Consider the following 23,683-nt stretch of genomic DNA (forward strand, 5'->3'; position numbering starts at 1 on the left):
CTTACGGGATGGATCACTTGTAAAAGTGAACAAGGGTTTCTTCTGTATGGGGAAAAATCAGAAGTTGTGAACAATTTCTGTATCTGGATGTGTTAGTCAATCCATATATCCTACAATATTAGTCTATGCACTGAAACACCGAAGATTATTAAAAACAATAATGTTCCACATACCATATTAGACAAGTGAGATAAATGATACAAGTAGTAGGGTATATAAAAGTAGCAGGTGGTGAATTACAGTAGATATTTAAGATTTAACTATGAATTTATGAATTTTTCAGCAATGCTATCATTCAAACAAAATTTTGTAATCTTGATCCCCACTTTTAGCTGATGAAATATTTTTTCTGGTTTTCATACTTCTTAGATCAGCTTTCTTGTCTTTTTAATTAAGTTTTTCAAAATTAATGAATGGATTGTTAATATATCATCATTTTAGTGCTACCTGCACTCAGTAACTGGTGCTTATGAAAACATTGTTAATAATGTCTGCTTCTGGAGAGTATACTAAAGCTGAGAACAGATTCTGTCAAAAAACTCCAACTTGAGGTCTTTTTAAAATGTGCTTGATGTGAGAAAGGAGGACAGAATCAAGATCTAGAGATGCTCTTGAAACCAGTTGAGAACAAGGTGGTTATGCAGTTACTTGGAAGAATCAACATCTTCTGAACCAAAGATAATTAAGTAACGCAGAACGGCTTTAAGCACAGTGAGGTAGTCTTTAGCAGCTTCCCTGTTGAGCTAGAAAAAACAGTCCTCAGGGACCACGTTTTTAACCTGTCTTTGATGTAAGACTGTTACGCCAAAACAAAGGCAGTCGAAAGCTGAAGCTGTGCATCACATTTCTTCACTTAAATGACTCAGCAACGCAAGAGAGCTTACATAGTAGAAATGCATAATTTCCTATTCAAAACCAAGTTCTTTTCAAGGCACAGCTGTCAGAATAGTTATGGGGCCCCAAAACTGGGATCATGGTAAGTTTTATCTAATGTAACCCCACCCTTGCTGTATTCACAACAGCTTGCTGAAGATCTAAAAAACTTTCGCATCCTGCAAGGAACCGTGAAACATTTCTGTACATCTATTTGTTTGTTGATAAGTTCAGCTCTGTCATCATACATTCAAAATAGGGCATACCATCTAAATATTTTAAGATCTCAAACCGTAATTGGAGTCTCGCTAATTTGAATCTCATTAGGTAAAAATTCTTTTAGTTTGTTTGTTTTGAACATGTACCTCTTTTCTGTTCCTCATTTAATTTAAAATTTGATGACTCCTTCTGTTTTAGTACTTAATAGCATTGCTGATTATGTTATTTTTAGTTTCACTATTAATATTTCCTGTCTTGTGATACTTTTTAACTCAGATTTTGAGATGGAAGTTAAGTGCTTTAAAAAACATCTATGGAACATCACTTCCTTAGGGCCATATACTCAGGCAGTATTGAATAAGCTTAGAGGGCAAAAATCAAGCAACAAATCTATTGTCAAGGTTTTGCCCCTTATATAAGTATAAATACTCTTTTTTTAAAGCTCTTTTTGTTATTCTCATCAATATTCATCTCTGCAGCCTGAAAATGCAACAGGCATTTAGTGGCTGAAAAGAAACACTGTCTGGTTTCACTCATAATTGCTGGCTTCCTGAAGAATGAATTTCTAGATTTCAAACACCAATAGCCTGTTTAGGAACAACTTTCTAGAGCTTGAAGTTGTTTTAAATGGGAAAAAAACCCCACATATCTCTCCAAATATAGATGAATTAATCATTGTAGTTTCTTATGCAGTCTTTAACCAGTATAAAATGTATGTTTACCCAGATTTCTCAAAATATTTTTTCCCTAATGATTCTGAATTTGAGGAGAACATTTCCAAAGAGGGTAAACTCGTATGTTTGTAAGAGATAGGTAGAGTTGAAATCTTTCGGTTAGATTTCTGCTTTTCAAAATACCCTTTATTTTTGTTGGATTAGAGCTAGTAGCCCAAATTCTCATCTTGCACTGATGTAATTTAAGTTATTCAAGTTTCACATTAATATTAACTAAAGCTCTTTATGGCTTATTATTATTAGATAAGGTTAAGACACTCCAGTAGAAATATAATTTGTAAAGTTAATTCTTGAAATGGAAATATTTTATACATGACATCAGTCTTAGAGCAACTTCCGTAGCAGAGTTTGATATTGCATTTAATATTTTTTTGTGTGAAAAGAATGAAATCAATAAATGTTTGGAGAAGGATTTTATATGTTTTGTTAAAAGGCAGTTCAGACATGTCAAGAGGTGGACACAATGTCTAAAAAGATACTGAAGTTGCAAGTAGAAGAACTTGAGAAAAAAATTAATACTGAGAAAAGAATTGTGTGCAGGATATTCTTAACTGACTAAGAAAATAGTAGTAGGCATGACATAAAATTTTTGCCACACTTAAGTGACATAGGAAACCTAAGGAGCATTGTCAAGTTATTTCAGCATCCAAAACCTATGTGCAAGTGACTTCTCAATGAATTCCTCAAAACTAAAATCTTTTTGAAAATAAGAATTATCCTAGCTTATCTGAGAACTTAGATAAGAAAAAGGATTGGTTTTGTGTGGGATGCTCCTTCTCCCAGCGCATAATGGGAACATGTTCTCTCATTTGACAGATGGAAAAAAGATGTTAGCTGAAAGCAGCTTTCTCCTGGCTTCAGAGCTATTCGTAAAGTATGCAGCTTGTTCCTTCCTGCACGGAGAGGTCTCAGCACAAAGCAAGTTTGGGGATCTCATAGCAGTGGTGTGCAGGCAGCCAAGCCTCTTTCCTGGGTGCTTTGCAGAACCAGACAAGAAGTAGGATATGAGCAGGCTATGAGCACACGCTCTGTGAGCAGTGTTATACGAGCAGTAAAGCTGTGCTTCCAAAAAGTGCTGGATCTATTACTCATATGTAACACTCTTTTGTGCAAGCACAGTAAGTCTGGCATTTAGGAAAACAGAACTACTGTGCATATGCACATTAGCTATGCTGTGTATGTAAGGGAGAAAGACCACATCATCTGTTTGCTATTGCTATGTTGCTATTGGCTTAGACATCCCAGATCTTAGCAAGCTGATTTGAATCTGGTGTTTAATTCTCTCCCATTTAACACAGCTAAAAGGTAGATCACTCCAACTTCCATTCCTAAAGACAGTGTCCAAATTAGGAGATGCTGCAAACTGGTATCATAACATTTATGACCCTTTCTGGCTGTGACTGCTTGGTTCTGCTCTTCTGGAAGTGAAGATGAAAAACAGGATTCAAAGGAAGTGCTTTCTACCGTGCTGTTTTTCCTCCTTCTAATGCCTCTGGGAATTACTTTCCTGGTTTGGAAGGAGGCCACTCAGCTGCTCGTTACACTGCTTATAAGACCTTTAGCCATAAGCACAGAAAAAAGTGTTAAAATCCAGCATAACACATGAATTTTTTAACTCTGAAACACAAATGTGTAGTCTACATTATTTAAGTAATGCAGCACAATAGGAAGGGATCAGTAAAACAAGGCAGTTAGATACATCCATGCTATAGGCCAGGGTGTTTACTTCAGACTAGCTTTAGACTGGTCCCATAGACCAAATATCCCCTCCATGCATGTGCTTCAAAACTGTGTGATGAAAGCAGTCTCACAAACATTTTCCTTCCTACCTAAGCCTATCAGTGAGCCACTCTAGACATGGCACGCTGTCATTTATCTGTATCATGTAGAGAACAGTAGCATGTCACTGGTCCTGCCACCATTGCCCATACACTAAGTCTTATTTCACTTCCTGCTTCTTTTATACTTTCTTATTTGTGGTTGACTCCACAGTGCCTACTGACTGCTCTGAGAATAGTCAGCAGGCAAAGAAATATGCTATATGAGAGGAAGCACTATTCTCTTTTTATGGCAACTAGACTAGGATGACAGCCTGAATGAGCTGACTTCGACTTTCTGCACATCCTTTTTTCTGAGAAAGAAGACATGGACAATTTCTTTCTGGGAGTCTTTGCTGGTGTGGCTGTTCTGCCCCAGACCTTCTCCCTTCATGTATTCATTCATGAGCTCCATAAGGGCCACTGATGGGATCCACATTCCCATCTGCAACCTGTCCGCAGGCAGCTATAAGCTACAAAGACTGCCATTCAGTTGTCCCACACCTTTACTCACTGAGGCATATTTATGAACATATATTCAAGTCATCAAAAAGACTTCTGATATCCATACGGTCCGTAATTCCAGCGCAGGATTCAGAGGGAGCACCAGCATCTTCTCTACGGGCAGCAATAGTATTAGCAGCATCTGGATACTGCCTGCCTCATGGGAAATGCTATGCACCCTCTGCATCACCACGTCATGACACCATATATACCCAGAAATGGAGCAAGTACCCAGTTTAACTGTAATTCTGTCACATGCTGTGTAAAAGGAGACTATGGCTTTCGCCAACTGCCTGCAAGATAGCAGGCTGCACGACAGACTGGTCACAAACATTTCCAGTGTTTCCCAAACTAGAGGTCTGGGCTATGTCCTGCACAGCCCCTGCAAGGACACAGTTAAGTCTTTTAAACTTTTTAACAGGCTGAAATAGCAAAGACCAGTTTCTTCAACACCTATAAGCACGGCCCTCTGTTCTCTTTGAATCTTCTCAGAGCGTCAAGGATGGTGCTTGTCCTCAGGTCGCTGCACCTTCCCAGATGAAGGGAAGACCAAGCAGGAGTGATTGGAGTAAGACAAGCAAAATGTGATTAACGCTGCATGTCTTTTGCAGAGTTTCAAATGTAATGGGAAGATTGCAAAGAAGTGGATCTCTGTTTCCTTGTGCCATTGAATTTCTGTCCCCACTCCCACCTCCACACAAAGGGAGCGGAGATGTCTTTATGGCCCCTGAGGCTTCCCCGCTTCACCCATTCACTCCTCAATGGCACCGGGTTGATAGATATGTTTATTCTGCCTACTGGTGTGTGGCTGCTAACTGCTGTCTCCAGTGCCATCTGGAAACTCTGCAGGCCATTTCACTATAAAAACATTCCCGTTGGAGCTGCTAGGAGATGGTCGGTGAGGTGGGAGGACTGAAAGGCTAACATGGCCTGTGTGAGTGACTGCCGAGACTCGGGGAAGGAGGAGTGAGACGCGAAGACCGCTAGAGAGTCAGGGCTGGCGAGGTCAGAGGGTACTTTTCTGTGTTCCCTCTCACCAAGAAACCCTTCTCTATGTCCTCCTCCCCCTCTTCCAATGATTCATCTCCCCTGTGCCTATGCCGTTAGTACATTGTATTCAAGGCATTGTGCCCCAGAGGGTTCCCAGCCGGACCTCTCCAGTCTCAGAAACATCTCTGCCTGCACAGCATGCCATGGCCACGTTCTCCACAGCTGTCTCACATGCAGAGGGTCGGAGGTCTCCAGAGAGGCACCAAGGTGGCCCCCGGAGGTGTCATGAACAGCCCAGGGCTCACAATCGCTGCTGCCCAGCCCCAGAGAACACACTCGCTAGGAAGACATCCAGCATCAAACAAAAGCTAAAAATCTTAGTGACTAATGATGCAAACATTTTTCTGAGGGCTGGCACAGCCCACCATGGACTAGCAAGGACAGAAACTGGCCAGTGTGGCCTAATGAAACAGGCAGGAGCAGCACTTGCAGTTGTAGGAAGAACAGAAGAGGTTCCAGCAGTCACCACCGTCTGTTGCAACTCGAACACCTAGAAAGGGTCTGCAAAAATGAGATACATAAGAGTGCCTATTTGTATGACATACAAGTCATGAAGAGTTAAGGGCAGTTGACGGTAAATACAAGGGTATACTTCCACCATTTGGTCCATGTGCACATGTGTGTTCTCTCCCATTGAAGGACTTGGTGATAAGGTTATCAACCACTTGATTCAGATCTTTGTGTCCCTGTTAGGGGTTGAAATGCATTTGGTGCATCACTGGTGCTGATCTTCCAGTTTACTTTCCTCCAAACAGAAAGCTGGATAGTGTGTAGCCAGACTATTCTACAAAGCAAACCAATGCGAAGGAGGGACAAGCATCAGATTACTTTTAAATCTGTGGCACCAAACCATAGTACTGTTGGGCCAAAAAGGTCACCACTAGTTCAACCCCTGTGTGCTTTTAGAAATTATACTCATAGAAACTCATGAGATCAAAGGCCATAGCTTCCACTTAGTCCACAAATCCCAGATTTAGGTCTTCTTAAGATTACATTATATGCAATGGAAATGTCCTGAACTGTTGCATACATCATCCTCAGTAACACTGAATGAGACCTGTTCCTCCCTTGTCCCAGACATTGTGTCTGATGAAGAACTAGGTGGTCTTTTCAGTCTTCTGGATGTGGATCTGTTTAAATTTTTCCAGAAAAAATATGTGTGTGCATCTCTTTTACTTTAAATTCAGAAGACAGATTCCAACTGCAAAAATCATAGAAAGGGTGCCTATTGCAATGCTGGCGATCTTAGGTAGGAAACTCTGAACTCAGTTTGTGGTCTTCTGGATTTGCCACTGGGGCAGGATCCTGAATCAGGCAGCGCTGTGAAGTGAATGTGCCTGTACTGTCTTTTTATAGTAAGCTCCACAAGAAGACAGGAGGCTTTTGATTAGCGGAAAGAAAAGTCAAACATTAATAGAACACAAGCTTGAATAGGCAACTTTTTAAATATGTGACAAGGTAGACAGAATAGAAAACCAAAAGGTTTATACACAGCCCTTCCTCACCCACTGTGTCTTTGCAGGCAGGTCCCTATTTTCACTCCATGCCTTTCTCAACAGCAGCAAAGGCAAAGTCTTCTCAGGTTCTTAGGGAGTTGTGCCTGTCCCCCAGCTCCACGTGCTGCCCCGGGCCAGCCAAGCCCTGGGGTCTTCAGGAGCATCACTCTCCTGAGCCTTTTCTTTCATCGCTCCAGAGGAGGAATGCTTTTCTCTTCCAACAACGCAAGTCCAACCGATCACGTTTGTAAAGTACATAATGTACAACAGACAAGTCACGAAGACAGGAAAAAAAGACTCGATACCCCCCGCCCCATTACAATCACCCAGAAGTACTCAGATTGGTAGTTGATAATTTCATACAAGTTCCCAAAAGTGCTGCTTAAATCTCTCAGATAGGCCAGCAGTTTAAAAGAAAGCATTATGTGCTTGCTAAAAAGATCTTTCTTGCAAACCAACACAAGCGTGAATTCACTGTAATCATAGCCATCATTTAAAAAGCTGTGAAAGTCATCTCTTTCTCCTTATACAGCAGATAAAAAGCTTGACTTTAATACACACAGTGTTGAGATCTGTCTGAGAAGATCAGAGAAAACTGATAATAGTCCATGTTACTGAATTCACCATGATGCTTCTGGTGCATATGTGATTACTTCATGTTTATTTGGCTACCCTTCGGAGAAAAAACTCAAGTACTTTCTATCCTAATGTAAAATACTATATAGATATAGCAGTGATGCACCTGTAAAAAGACTGACGTACAGTCTCTTGTAAAGGATTTCTCAACCCATTAGGATGCTACTTGATATTACTATTTTATTATGAGAAACAGCTCTTTCTGGCTTCTGCTTTCTATTCATTTCAAAGGAAGTGATACTAGTGATAGATCAATAGGACCTGGGAGAGAAATCTATGGTTTATGTCTTCTTCCATGCTTCATTTATATCATATTTTCTTAAGCATTTCTTTTTCTCTAAATTATGGGCTTCATTCCTGGTCGTTTCCATAGTCAGCATGCTAAAATCCTCTGCAGTGAAACAGCTAACATTGATATTGTTCTTTAAAGATAACAACCGAATGAACTAGTAGCAGTGTCTGCAGAAGAACAACACTGCCCCTATTTATGAGCAGTTAATATTTGAAAGGCTGTCATGACCTGAAGCTTAGAGATTTTATACTGCTCTGAGTCAAACAGTATGCCAATAGCTGCTAAGATGTTTGACACCACCGGTGCATGTGTTGAAGCTGGTGTGAAATGATTGAAATATTATACATGGAAATACAGTCAGTAGGTAGGAGGGGTTTTTTCTTTCAAAAAAAAAAAATCAATCAGCAAATAGCATCAGCAAGGAAATCTAAAGGGTGTAAATGATCTGTGAGAGGTTAAGATCATGGTGCAGTATAGGAAAAAAAAATACTAACAGTCCAAGAGCCGTGACCTGTTAACGAGGACTGGGATAAGATGCAACTAAACTGGAGCTCCAATAAAGTAAAGGGGCAGCACTTCCAGACAGATATTTCAAAGTATTTTTTTTTATTTAAAAACTCCATAACATTTTATATGAAAAGCAGATACTATTAATGATACTGTCACATCTAGATAACCAATCTGTCTGTCAATAGATATTTGAAAGGAAAACAGCCAGCTATGAATGACAGTTAATAAGCTAGTTGATGTTATTAACAGACAGAACAAAACTTTCCATACAAGAGGACGGATACTGAAGGTTTATTAATTTTCGTATATTAGACACATTTTAGAAAATGTTTTAGATAAGAGAGCGGTTCTTGGTTCATGACAAAACAAAATACTGCATTCATGCTGAAACTGCCGGCAAATATTCTAGTTGTGAGATTAATTTTCTGCAATAGGAGCGGGCAGGGAGCACCCGCACAAGGCGAGTGGGGCAGGGACGGCGGCAGTGACCGCCAACAGCCACGTCCTGGGGCAAATCCACGGGGAAGAGGATGGGACAAGGTCGCTTCGGGAGGGCGAGTTGGTGGGGGGGATCAGCAAGGTGCACGGCCGGGCACGGGCGTACCTGTGGCATAGCTGGGGGTATTTTCAGGTAGGCTAGAGTGACCCGATGGCGATTTTGTCTATTGGCACCAAATCCAAAGGGTGAAATTGTTGCATACGTTTCCGTTGTTCTCAGCCTCTTGCCTATTGGATTGTTTGCCTGTTTGCTTGCATGCAGCCCCTTGCAACGCACCGTAGTAGAGCGATATCTATTTTAACAACGCTGTTGATGGAGATCTCCAGTGGGAACTGAGAATTCAGAAACTTCCCATGCTGTGTTTGCTTTTCATAGAGGCTGATGAGTTACCAGAATTACGGACCAGACTGCATAAGTTTTCTCAATCAGCAGGTCAAAAAAAAAAAACAAAAAACATGTTAAAATCAGGATTTATTAAACATAAAGATCAAATAGTAATAAACAAAAGAAATAATTTGCATAATGTGCCCCATCTGGATACGTTGAAAATTGTTTCAAAGGTGCTTTGCTTTTCTTTGTTAGCGAAAGGAAACAAAAATACCTTATATCTTTCAAAAGTCATGTGTTCCCTGTGGGCCCTGTACATCTTCTTCATGTCTTCTCTGTATTAGATTTTTCTCCTTCAGTTTATTGGGTCCTTTCTTTTCAAGTGTCAGTTGTTTAAGCATACCTCTTTTCAAATTAGCTCTTGAAATAAGCTTCCCAGGAGTCAGAGCTCCCTGGGTCTGCCAATGTTTTTGCCATCTGCTGGACAGACTACTGTCAATCTAAGATTTGAAGTAAGTCTGAATGACAATGAAAGAAGAATTTGCCATGCTTTTGACATCTAAGAATTTCATTCTAAATTAGGATGAAACTAAATTCCAAAATGTCAAGTTCAACAACAAAACTGGACTTTCTCTTTCTAACATGACTCCTTTGTTACAGAAGTGACCTGAAAGGCTATGATTCCCATTGTTAATTATGTGATTTCTCTTGTCTCTCTTTTATGATTTAAGATAATGATTTCACTACATCATTTAAATATTTCCATTAATATTTTATATCCAACATCTGCAGCAAAAGACCAAAGCGTAAACTCTCATATCCACGATGCAGTGTGCCTGCATCACTCCTCTCTGATACTGCAGGAAATCAAGATCAAGATCATGACATGCTGGCTTTCTGCATTTGAACAGACAGATCAACGAACACTACTGCGGCTTTCAAATGGAGACTTTAATTTTTTTCTCTGCTTTGAATTCAAGTTGTATTTCAAATAAACCGTGAGAAATAAATTGGTTCAGGCAAGATATTAAGATCAGTAGTCTCTCCTTTTAAATTACTTTGTCACTCACTTCAAACTTAAGCTCAAAGCATTATGTTTCTGTCACACTTCCCTTGTTTCTCAGAAAGCAGGAATATACATAAGCAGGCAGAAATGGGAGACTGGCTTTCATCATGTGCAGTGTCACCCTTACACAGTCGGGAGATCCCGTGCAAAACACAAGGTGTCTAAACCTCTAAAGCTTCTTAACAGTTTGCCAGTTCAGTGTATTATCAAGTTAGCAATAGTTACACTGCTATAGAAAGATGATATGCGTATAATGTTGTTGAAAATTGAGGCTATTGCATAATTTTTTCTACTTTGTTCTACTTCTGCCACTATTGCAAATTACTTTAATATTCACAAAACCAGCATGGCATAATACCCTGCACAGGTAGAGGCTTTACACTTTTTTATCTTTAATGGCTAGCTTGAAAATCTTCACTTGTGTCAGTGAGAGACAATTGTGAAAGAGAAATTGCAGCTCTTTACTTCTTAGTAACTTAACAAAATTCAGAAAAAATAAGATGCCAGTGGTATTTCTTAGTTAGTTATGAAAACAAGATATATGTGATTATGCTTTCTGTGCCTGTGTTGCTATATAAACGCATGCGGTGCCCTTCTGCGTACATCATTCTGTCAATTCCATTCCAATAATATTTGATTCGATTGTCCAATCTCAAGCAACTTTACAGACAGAGAGCAATCTAAAATATGTAAAATTCCCAGGAGTTCCATGAAAAATGTGACCAGGTAGAGGAAAGAGACTTTTTTAAACCTCCCCTGGGGGTGGAAAAATACAGTGCGCATTCAACCGTTATAAAATATCCAATAACCTAGTAGGAGAAATAAATTAGGAATAATATAACCAGGGCAATATATTTCATTTGCAGTCTGATACCGGAAGATCCATTCCTCAGCCTCATTTCTTCCCCTTCTATGAAATCTTAAGTGCAAATCTGACATTCTTGTGCAGTCAGGATAGTAATAATGTCTCCTTCACCCTTTTGCCTTCCCTCACTTATGGATTCTCTGATGTCTAGTAAGAATTGAACTCCAGCTACAGTCTTAGTATACTCTGGCTTAAAAGGCAAGCAGCCATAAGAAAAAGATCCACTAAGTTTTATTAGTGCTTTTGCTCACAAAATTGTTTCGTGTTGTACTAATCATTAAAAGAATGTTGATCAGAGAATAAGATAACTCTGACCCAAAGAAAATAATACACATAACTGCTGTTCTGAAAGATGCTTAATGAATATCATCAGTAATTCTTATTCATTCTGTTTTTCAGATGAAGCAGATCGGTCATGATGGCTACAACCCCACCTCTGTAGCTGAATGGCTGGATTCCATTGAACTGGGTGACTATACCAAATCCTTTCTAATTAATGGCTATACATCGATGGACCTTGTGAAAAAAATCTGGGAGATTGAATTAATTAATGTAAGTTGATCAATTTACAGCAGTAGTTCCTCCTAAGTACGTTCTAGTACTTGTCCTTACATATCAAAGAGAAAGCACAAAAGCAAATTGCACTACAAATACTGTCATCAAGTACTGCTACTGATTACAGCTTTCATGCCTATACCTGGGTTGACTGTACCCTTTGCTTCCATTTGCTTTGCCATTGTCTTTAGTATGGTATTCAATCAGCAGGATTGTGTCTGCCTTCAGGATGCTGAATGACATTTAAAAATATATTTTGGTAGTTCATAGCTACAAAGCATAAGTCTTTTTGCTTTTAAAGTGCCTAGCAACAGTACTTCTTGTAAAGTTTACTCTTTCCATATGCTTTGGCTAAACTAAACATAAAATAAGGAAACCTTAACTATAGTTAGTAAGTTATGCTAGAGGAACAAAATATTTTATTTAATTATCACTTTTACTTGAAACTTTATTTACATGAGTCAGTTAAATTAGATGCCCACATATGGTTACCATAAGCTTTAATGTGGACTGCGCTGCAGAGTAATTTGGAGTGAGATGAAGTTTGTACTGTTACAGTGAAGACATCGACAGTACAGCTTTGCCAATGGAATTTTCATGTGTCTGAAATGGTGGTGTTTCCTTTTATAAAAGGTAGATGATTATAGCTTTGGATCTGCTGTGGCATTTGAAACCAACTGTATTGTCAGTTTATCTGAACTTTAGGGCAATCCCTACATGGAGAAAAGCCCAACTTCATATTTTATTGGCTCTTCACAGACGAAAGGCTGTGCTCTTCCTTCCAATATGGGAGGTAGTGCATCTCTGCCTCTAATTGCTGTTGCATTACAGTTAATGTTAAGTAGCATAAAAATGTCAAGGAAGAGTAAGGACCAAACTCTGCCTTACATGTTATGTCTGTTGCATTCAATGTATGTTGTAGGTGTATAATTGAAGTCAGGATATGATTGATACTATTATGGGTGTCTGCTGCTAAGCTATTTATAACTGCAGTTCTTTTTTCTATAAGGGGCTGGAATTTTAATAAGAACTGGGGCCCCTTTGCTCCAGAAGCTAATATAGATTAACAGCCAGCACTGAGTTGAAAGGAGTGGAAGACTCCACTCACATTGTCTCCTGTAATTTAATTTTGCATCCCAAACATTTTGCCATAATCAATTTGGAAACAAATTACCCTTTAGCTCCCCCAAGTGGATCATTAAAACCTCATTAAAGGCTTGTGGTTTGATTTCAAACTTGCTTAAACTGATAAAAAGGGAAGTACCTGCACTGAAGTTAACAGGAATACACTTCTGTAATATTAGTATAAACCAGACCAGTGTATATCCCTCTAATTTTAAAGCTCAACTTCATGTTCTTTTTGAAGGCCTGTACTTCTTTGGAAAACACTCCCTTTTGCCACGAGTTGCAAGAAGAAGCTGTTAGACAGTTGTTTAAGTATTTGTATAGATATAGGTACCTATACAGATAAACATTTCTCCCACCTGATATAATATTGGATTATGTTACTCAAGAGCATAGTAAATAAAACAGAATTTCTATTTTAGTCCAGTCAGTATATATTTGATTCCCACCAATCAATAGCAGCTAACTGTAATGATATAATGTTCACTGAGAAAATCTGTAGCTTAGAAAAGTATTTACTGTTATTTTTCTGTTTCAATTGAGGGGAATCTTTCAGAAATGGACACAAAATTGGTTTGAAGCATTGTACAGTCTGGCAGAACAAGATACTTACCTCTGACCAGCAGGCCTGCTGTCTGAAATCAATTTCAAAGGTCTCACTTCCCATTCAGGCAATGGCAAACGAGAGCTTATTACAGAAAGTTTTTCATAAAGGAATGCAAAAAGGTCAAAGACACTAACTCTGGGATAGGACTCCTGACCTGAGTAGGTCAGAATCCAGGCACTTGAAAAATAAGAGAAAAAACAGACTCAACATCCTGAAAAGAACTCAGAGTACCCTTGGTTTGGTGGCACTTGGTGCTTCAGTTGTAGATGGAGCTAGAAGTTTCATTTCCACTTACACCAAATATGCAATAAAAATGTATCAAGGGCTACAGATATGGTAACTTTTTCATTTTAGTCATCACTTTAAACAGTTGCAGCCACTGAATTTGACATAAAAGCCATTCCTGTTTTGGTGCAAGGAACCCCTTAGTCCATATTTGGTGCTTTTTTCCATTAAGCCAATGTGAAATCATCCATGGCTTGTGGAGGTGTAGAAACAGATTAAGGTAGAGATAATATCTTCTATTAGGTAAACTAGTGTAGCGGAAAGAATGGAGGAGAGAAGGGGTCGTTTAATTTTTCACAAGCCCTTCTTTACATCTTAAAAAATGAAAACTCTTTATTATCTTCTTTCTACATTTTTTGTGATCATCAACTCACATGCCTGTGGGTGAGGTTCATGAAGTTTTAGATTTTCTTTTCTGAGATCTAAACTACTAATAAGGCCATCCCTTATCATAATGCTCCTCAATATACTATTGTGAGTTTTACTTATCACATGCCTCTGATCTTCCATGTGTGATGCTGACCAAGATACTTTTCTTCTACTTCAGGACATAAATCTATTCAATTAAGTTATTAAAGCATAGAGTTCATTTTTTGAAAGACAAAAAGAAGAAAGCATATTTTGAAAGTCTCCCTGCAGCTGAATGAAGCTAGCCTCCCTAAATTCCCTTTATAAACTATAAAGGATGGTGAAAGAAAGGGTCATCCAGAGGATGATTCAGGGTGGTTAAATTATGGTTAATTATCTGGATTGCTTCCTAGGGGAGTTTACCTCTCCCTGCTGACATACAGAGATGCTAAGAAGATTAGCTTTAATACAAGTGTTGATCTGCTGGAGGGTAGGAAGGCTCTGCAGAAGGGTCTGGACAGGCTGGATTGATGGGCCAAGGAAAACTGTATGAGGTTCAACAAGGCTGAGTGCCGGGTCCTGCACTTGGATCACAACAACCCCGTGCAGCGCTACAGGCTTGGGGAAGAGCGGCTGGAAAGCTGCCTGGCAGAGAGAGACCTGGTGGTATTCATCGACAGCCGGATGAACATGAGCCATCAGTGTGCCCAGGTGGCCAAGGCGGCCAATGGCATCCTGGCCTGTATCACAAACAGTGTGGCCAGCAGGAGCAGGGAGGTGATTGTCCCCCTGTACTCGGCACTGGTGAGGCCGCACCTCGAGTCCCGTGTTCAGTTTTGGGCCCCTCGCTACAGGAAAGATATGGAGGTGCTGGAGCGCGTCCAGAGAAGGGCAATCGAGCTGGTGAGGGGCCTGGAGCACAAGTCTTGTGAGGAGCGGCTGAGGGAACTGGGGTTGTTTAGTCTGGAGAAAAGGAGGCTGAGGGGAGACCTTATCGCTCTCTACAACTGCCTGAAAGGAGGGTGTAGTGAGGTGGGTGCTGGCCTCTTCTGTCAAGTAACTAGTGATAGGACGAGAGGAAATATCCTCAAGCTGCATCAGGGGAGGTTTAGATTGGGTATTAGGAGAAATGTCTTCACTGGAAGGGTTATCAAGCCCTGGAACAGGCTGCCCAGGGAAGTGGTTGAGTCACCATCCCTGGAGGTATTTCGAAGACGTGTAGACGTGGCACTTGGGGACATGGTTTAGTGGCACTTGGCAGTGTTAGATTTACAGGGAGACTCAATGATCTTAAAGGTCTTTTCCAACCTAAACGACTCTATGATTAAAGTTAACCTTTGTGAGTTACCCCTTACTCCCACAGGACGCTGGAATGATCAGAGCTTTGAATCTTCTTACCTTCCTAAAAAGAACAGTTCTTACTCTATTTCCAACAGTGTTTTGCCATCCTTGGAAGTTACCATCTAGGCAAGGACATTTAAAAAAAAAACTGCGAGAAGAATGCCAAGCACATGAGAGAGGGAGCAGGTCTGAGACACGGTGGCAAAGACCATCTTCCCTCAGCTTCTCTGGTCCTCCAGCTACCTCATTGGCATTAAGAAACAAATTTAGTATGCAGCTTCCTGCATTTTATTGCAAATTATTCCAGCAAGGTAATGTCTGCTCTAACTTACATTCTAGTTTCTTTCAGACTTTTAGGTATACATATATAGTATATGTGTGTCTTCAAGCACAATCAAGCAGCAATTACTTAAAGCATTTGAATCAGAAGAGTAATTTTAAAAGTTATTAATTTGTGTTTCTTGTGAGCTCCCACCAGCATCCTCAGTCTTTTTTCCACAAGCCAGACTTTGAAATTTAGATTCTGTTTCACTAACTCATTTGTCATTTAGATCAAGAATTTTCCCAGATCCATTTGTTTCATTGCTTTCTCAGGTATGTGCTTCCTGGGAAGCATTGTTCCAATTTCCTCATCCCGGGATTGTAAGTGTTCAGAATGCCTTCTCCCAGCATGGGCTTTCCCAAAACTTCTGGTTTTGTCTGCCAGGTTTCTTGGCTCATTAGAGAGGTTGGATTCTGTACCCAGATTCAGGTATCATTTATTTGATGCTGTAGCTACATGGAACTTTTCTGAAATATATATAACCTGCTGAAAAAGAGTCCCCTATGTTCTGAAATCCCCTAGCCCATCTAAAGTGTGCACCTGTGCTTTAAAGTATAAATGCTCTTCTGCATGACTAATCATATTATTCTTGTCTGTTATTCTAGATTACTTACGTAACCCTCCCCCTCGGGGAGTCACTCTCTTCAGGGAACTTTTACCAAAGACATCTTCAGGCAAGATATAAACAGCTTAAAAGCATAAAGCAAGTTATTTATCATCTAACACACAAAATATATTGTAGAACTAATGAACTAGGCATTAAATCAACCCCCACCAAATGAGTCACTAAGTCTAATGGGCAAGTAGTCATCACTCAGGTAGGGGAGGGCTGGCCTCTGTTGCTCCCTGGAACAGGCTGATCTGTGATGTTGCTGAGTTGCTGTCTTCTGATTTCCCTTTTTTCCCTTGGCATTTTATACCTTTTCATAGGAGTGGTGTTATCCTTGAATCCTTGAGGCGCCAGTTTCCCCTGTCTCAATAATTTTACTTATGCCTGCAAGTTTACCTTTCTTACCTCGCATGCTTCTAGCCTGCGCGCTCTCTCACAGCTCCTTCTCACACCTTAGCAATTTTGTCAGAAGAAAACCGAGAATGGTTGCACAGCTGCGCTGTGCTGAAAGTAGGCCTTGAATCACAGATAGCTGAACTCCTGGGAGGAGCGTTACATGGAAGTGGCCTGGTTTACATTTCTTCTCAATTAGTTCATCTTGCACTGTGAGCTTCTGTTTTTGTACATCCATCTTTCACATGGGTGATTCGGTCTTTGTCTTCTGTAAAATTAATGTTTACCAAATGAGTTTTTAAACTCAATTATTGTCCAGATTTTAAGGTTTGGGGGAGGTGTTCTTGATACTCTCACAAGCTGCATTCCTGGTTTACATCAGGATATAATGATTGCTGTTCAGGATCAGATCAAAGATACTAGAGAGAGAAAATAGCTACCAATGGACTGCCTTCCATTAGTTCCATTGCTAAATGCTTTGGACCTTCCACAACATCGCTGACAAGTTCCACCATTTAATTTAATTAGGTACTGTGTGAAAAAGTGATTCTTTAGTTTTATTTAAAGCTGCTACATGATCATTTCACTGCAGCCCACCAGGTTTTATACTGTAGGAATGAAAGAGCATGAAAATGGCCATACTGAAACAGATCAAACGCTCTACCTAACCCACTGTGCTGTCTGTAAAAATGGCCATGAACAGATGGCCAGGGAGGGCTACATGGGTAGGACAAACATATTATGAATAATCTGCGTAGCCTTCTTCTAATCATTAGTAATTTTCATCTCAGGGACTTCTGGAATTGGTCCAGTTCTTCCTAACTGGTCCTTGTCATTTTTACCTTGAATGAGTTGTTATCATCATCAAGTTTTGTGATCTTACTGCTAGTCTTCTTTGCTGTGGAATTTATAAATATATTGAACAGCAGACGTCCATTCACAGATCTCTTCAGGAATTCACTAGGAACCTTCTTCTACTCTGAAAACTGCATTTTCTCCTGCAGTTTCCTGGTTTAACCAGCTATTTATCCATGAAAGAACCTCTTCTTATGGCTTAATGCCATGACTGGGGTTTTTGGGGTTTTTTTTTTTTCTTAAAAGCCATTTAAGAGTGGCTTCATCAAAAGACTTTAGAAGTCCAGGCAAACAAGCAGATCAAACAGATCATCAACCTTCTCTACATGTTTTTTGACTGTTTCAAAGAACACCAATATGCGGTGCCTTTACATGCAGTCACTTTAACTCTTCCTGGTTGTATTTGTCTATGAGTCCAGTACTTGTATGCACTATTAAATTCCTACTAATTCACCTGGGACAGGCTTAGAGGCCAGTATTTCCATGAATCTTCCATGAAACTCTTTTCAAAAATTAGCATCAATTTTGTCACTCTCCAGTCCTCAGATAACAAGAAGGGAAAAGTTACACATCCTTGCTGGCAATTCAGCAAGTTCATCCTTGAATTCCTTATGCATTTATCTTTTCTGTGCTGTGGTTCATTTTACACAGTTCTATCATTTCTCCTTTCAGCCATCTCATTCACAAACCAGAGTCTTAGTCCATTTAGCCATTTCATAATTCCAGAAATCCTTGTTCTGTATCTTTCTAGTCCTTCTCTGTACAGCTCCAATATGCAGAATGCCGGTCTACATGTCTAATTTCAAAGTCAGAATTGCTTTATAGAAATTTAGCTTGAGCCTATAGCTCTAAGTGATAGAAACCACTGTGTTGAACTTAGTTCTCAAAGCTCTCATGGGGCCTTACCTGACTAACGCACTTACAATGTCAGCACAACTTATAGTCTCTGCTTAAAGAACTTAAAAATGGACCGCATAATGCATTCAGATTCCTTGACCGGGTTAGTGTCTCATTTAGCGTCCTCCCCATCTACTCCAGCAAAGTCAATAGCAACCCCACAGCTTGATTGGGTAATACACACCAAACGGATGGATTTTGTGCCGTGCTCACTTGGCAGCTTAATTTCCCGTGCTCCATAGCATCCAACGATGCCTTTTTCTTAGGGGGGCTGTCCTTCAGATTCTGCTTGCCATCTTACCCTGTGACGACTCTTCTCTTGTTATTACTTAAGTTCCCAAGTGTGCCACTCTGCAGAGGCAGTTTTTGAAGAGGAATGAAACATTACATCTCAAGAACATATTCTCAGACATTGCGACTGCAGATCTACAATTCCTGTTCCTTTTCCGCTCTACCTCAGAGCCCTGTGGCTGATTTCAGATCACTGAAAAGAATTAAGAGTGTTTGGACCAAAGTCCTTTCTGATCTCTCAGAGACACTGCTGACTGATAAAAATGCCCATAGCTCTTCCTGTAGTGGCTTTCGAAGTGGCTCCAAAAATTTTGATAATCAGAAGAGCTTTCAAGACTGTGAGTCTGCATTAGCAATAGGCTGTGGGATCTCAAGTTATTAGGTATTTTGTTATTAAAAATAACTTCGGTAGTTTTTGAGTTTGGAAAATTCCCTGAATGACTTTTTCTTTGTTCACTATTTCCAAACATTCAGGAACATATTACTGGTGTACTTGATTAATAAAGTACTTGAAGTTAATTTATGTGAACCAATACTTTTAAAACAGCTATGCACAGACACACATATATGTGTGTATGTATGTATCTATATATAAATGTATATAATTGAAAGTAATGAACTCTCCAGCAAGCTGGATGATGGACTATTACATTTCAAATGCAAATGCCACTTCTGTGGAGACAACCACGTTGATGTACTGTGCAAAACCAGAAGTCTTGTATTTCAAAGTTTCTAGGTAGCATAAAATGCTTGAAAATGTCTCTGACGTCCTGCAAAAACAAATGTGTCTGTTGTACTGAGGAGCAGATATTTCTAGCCTTTGAAAGTTTTATGGGAATCTTTCAAATTCTCTGCCAGGCAGACTGAACGTTGGGTCTTCTCACTCATTAGTGTAAAATAGTGGTCTATGTATAAGATGCATTAAGACATTTAAGAAAATCTTTTCTACTACATTTGTGGTGGTTTTATATTAAGTAACTACAATTTTGAAATGGTTAATGCACAACCTTGATTGGTTTGAGGAAATATGAAGGAAACTTTCAATATCCTTTCAAATTCTTTGGCTCATCTGTTTGCAAAACTATCCTGATTACTATAAATAATAGGACCAAATATTAAGCATTGTTTTGACAACAGGGTAATTGCTTATATGTTTTAAATCAAATACTCTGAAGATGGGTCTAGAACTGAATAGCTTTCATCATGATGCATTATTTCTTCATGAGGTAAGACATATATATGGATTTGCTCAGTTGCTCCTACATTAGTAGAAAAATGCTGCAGTTGTAAATACAAAGGATAACTCTCTGAATTACTCTATTTCCCTTTGAAATGGAATCAGTAGGTTCATTGCATTGCAAAAAGTTATGAGATATTGTACAAATAGCAATTTTTTTCCCATACACAATAGTTGTGTAGATTTTTTTTAATCCAGGGCACTCACAGAGGTCTCAAAATGGTTTTAATAATGCACGTTTTTGTTTCTTTTGCAAGAATGAAATACTTACCAATTGCAATCATATAGTAAGTTTGTTCCATTGGATCTTGCATTTGAAAATGATTCTTTCTGCAGTCAGATTCTTTCTGCTTTAAATATTGGCAGCAGCTCCATCAGTCACTCAGTTCCTAAATGATTGTGGATGTTACTGATCATTTAGAAACTGTTGTTATGTGGTAGTATTGCAGTGGCTGTTTCTAGAAATCTTGTTGGAAGTTCTTTATCCTCAACAAATCCATGTGCCAGTATTGTAATTTCATAACATGTTTAACTCTTATGTACAGTTTTTGCATGTAACATTTTGCATAGGTAGTGATCTTGTAGCCTTGAGGGATCTGATGTGCAAACTTCCATCTGTTCCTCATTTTAATGCAAAATACTTTTTAAAGACGTCATCCTCTTTCCTGTATACTGTTACTTGCAAAAGATCAGGAGACAACATAAACCATGGCAATTTCTTCAAACCATCCACTGTTTACCTCTTCCCACTCCCACCTTGTATCACAGCAGTGCTCAGACTCAGGAGAAGTGGGAGGAAAAACACTTCTTTTAGTTCAAATACGGTGCTTTATTCAGTTTACAGTACAACATGGTAAAGAAAGAAACAGAAAACATTTGCACTGTGAACATTTTCATGGCATTTATTTTTTGGTAGTATAATGATTCTTTTGCAATCCATCTGGTGTCATTTTGCACTGGAGGTTATTTAAATAGAAGACATTATATAAGTACTTTGAAATAATTTCCCTAATTCTGTATTTATAGTTCCTGATATTGTGGCAATAATAAAAAAATCATGTTTTCTGAGTAAAAAATCATAGTAAGATAAGCATGTTTGATCAGTAAATCTAACCATTGAAATTTGCAGATTTCTTTTAATAAGTTTGCCATTTCCTGCATTTATTTTTAAATGTAAGGATTTTAGTCATATCAAAATGGTATAATTTTTAAACAATCACTTTTACCTCTTTTCTGAGGTAAATCTTTACTCTTTTATTAGGACTCTTAAAACCAGAGGGTTTTTTCCTCTTTTTCTCTTTTTTCTTTCCCTCTGCCCCACGCTCTCTTCAAAACAAATTATAATCAGGTGGTGATTGGCAGCAATTTTTAGCACTAATAATCAAAGCTGAGCAATTTTAGCACCTATTGTGTTCCACCTGCAGGATCATTTTCTTGTCCTGTAACACACTAGGTAGCACAAATGATTGATTTATAATGCAAGATAATTTTTTTATTAAAGCAACCTACTCTTCTTAGTGCCAGAGAGGGTACTGTCTCTGAAGTACCCTAACAAAATCTGTCTCCATTCAGGCAGCAAATAAATTGCCTTATCATCTGATTTTCTGTCTAAAATCTTAGTGTTCTAAAAGAAGGTTTCTATTTCAAGTTTCAGAATGTGATCTCCTTTCCAGGGAGCACAGCAGAAGCAGCCCAACCCAAGACTTCTTATTCCCTTTAAAAAAAGTGAGAAAATAACCTCTCCTCCTAGCCCACAAGTTCTCTACAAAAACAGATAAAATAAATAGTCACTAAATATTTTGTTGTCCTAGGCAACAACTTGTTCTGCCTTCAGTAGCTTAGAAGAGCCCTGGATAAAGAGTTATATTTTACCAGCTTAACATTTTCAGTGTTGGTGAGCCAGCGAGAAAACTCCATTTCTATTTTAAAATAATGTGCTATTTCAGATCCTTTAATCTGATAGTAATTTAGAAATTTTAGACACATCCTATTTTGAATTTGGCCTCCCAAATGTGCAGTCTTAGGATAGCATCCTTCATTACAGTAATAACTGTAGACTGTAGTAAAAGGTAGTTCCTCTAAAATAATTTCAGTATGAGTATTTAAATTTTCTTTTCTAGACAATGTTTGTGCTAGTTTTGCTGGAATAAATTGCTTGTTTCGAATGTTTGCATTTGCTGCCCCCAAAACCTACCTCTCATAGTTCTAGTTTATGGCATTTTAAAACAGATTATGTTGATTGAAGGTCAATTTAAAATACTTGAAGTTCATGGTAGATAAAAGCAAACAAGAACACAGTAATGTTAATGTTGTAAAGCCATAATACTTCTGCCTTTACTTTGAAGAAATTTGCAGTGATAAAAAAGAAGTATCCCCTGTTTGCAAAGAAATAAAGCTGCAGGATTTATTACATAATGTTTTCAAGGACTGCAGTACTATTTTGATGCTTTTAAAAGACTACTGTGTTTTTTCAACTCATCTCCCGTTCAGCAGTGTGCAAAGGAGAAATAATTCCTCCTTAAAATGTTTTAATTTTTTTTTTCTGCTTCTTCATTGCTTTATAGGATATTGTGAGGAGTTGATATTTCCAATAAAAATTCCTAAGAGTCTATCAGATCTTGACTACCATCATTTGTCTTCTGTTCACGACAGGTTTTAATAGTTAAAGGTAAAGAGGACTGAATGACAGTCATTTTAGCTATAAGGATGTTGAAGATCAGAAACATTTTAGAAATATTTTCCATGTACAGCAGATTTTGTTAACATTCCAAGGTGTAGGCGCAAATGCAGTGCTGTGCCATATAGACCTATCAGAGTGATCAATGTGCCAGAAATAGGACAGCAGCATTATCCTGGGTCTTCTGCCTGATTCTCCCTTCTCACGTTGTTCAGAGCTAGCCTGGATATCCCTGCAATCCACTGCATTTGTATCATACAGACGCAGTCCTGGATTTAAAAAAAAGAGTGAAAAGTATTATACTGAGATTATTAATAGAAGTAAGGTCAGAATTTTTCAACACAGTAAAGATGAGGGGAAGGGAAGTGTTCACTTAGCTATAAAAGGTTCTGTTGCAGCCTACAGCCAACCAGGCTTGAGTCCTTAAAGTCATCTTCAAGGATTTTGTCCTTCATTGTTTTTAACTTTCAAAGGAATAAGATTTCAGTCACTTTCCATAAAGGGCAATTCAACATTCTAGTAGCTGCTGGTGCCGAGAAACGTTTCATATTTGGTCTGTATTCTTTCAAAATTACATACCTTTATCTCCAGTTATCAGTTTTCTACAGACGTAAATAACATATTGGCAGCCCCAATGTTTACACCCTTGAAATAGTTATTGGCAGGTATTTGTGACCCCTTTCATAATGATCAAGTCATTGCAAGGTTAAGTACATTTAACTCCCAATTTATATTCCTACCTCAGTTTGTACTTACTCATTGCTTATTCTAAAGAATGTTCTTCAGATCATGTAGAGATCTTAAAAATGCAGTATTCATCCAAAAGTAGTATGTGGTATGGATTTGAATTCACTGCCATAATTTGAAAAAGAATTTGAGAAAATGCAGTTAAACATGTTTCTCTCTGCAATGATATTCAAAATGGTATTCAGATAGTGAATTACAATATAGCTGTTGCAAATCTGTTACTCTGTTAATAGAAAATCAGAGATCCTTCTAGTTTTATGGGGTTCAAAACAGAAAGTCAGTTCTAAAATCTCTTACAGGGTTTTTCCTGTGTTTTTTCATCCGTGAATTAAGCACCTGATTCAGATGCAGGAATGACAGAAGCTACTGGAAAAAATATAGTTAGACCTTACTTATACTTTTGTTCAAGTATTGAGAGCTGGATCAGAACCTGTGTGACTCAGAGTTAGGTTACATGAACACACTCATCAGGAAAGGACATACATCAGTTTTCCAAATAGCAATT

At 38.7% G+C, this 23,683-nt stretch overlaps 1 protein-coding gene across 9 annotated transcripts in view; it reads left to right on the forward strand.

The window, feature by feature from the left end:
- The window catches only part of ANKS1B (ankyrin repeat and sterile alpha motif domain containing 1B), a 427,100-nt gene that overhangs the window by 260,451 nt on the left and 142,966 nt on the right, over positions 1-23,683 (forward strand). For all 9 annotated transcript variants that reach the window (XM_069773749.1, XM_069773747.1, XM_069773753.1 and 6 more), the window contains one exon: positions 11,288-11,440. In XM_069773749.1, coding sequence (XP_069629850.1) covers positions 11,288-11,440 — 153 coding nt within the window. The remainder of the gene's footprint in view (positions 1-11,287; positions 11,441-23,683) is intronic.

The sequence above is a fragment of the Haliaeetus albicilla genome, chromosome 28 (genome assembly GCF_947461875.1).
Source record: "Haliaeetus albicilla chromosome 28, bHalAlb1.1, whole genome shotgun sequence".
NCBI lineage: Eukaryota > Metazoa > Chordata > Aves > Accipitriformes > Accipitridae > Haliaeetus > Haliaeetus albicilla.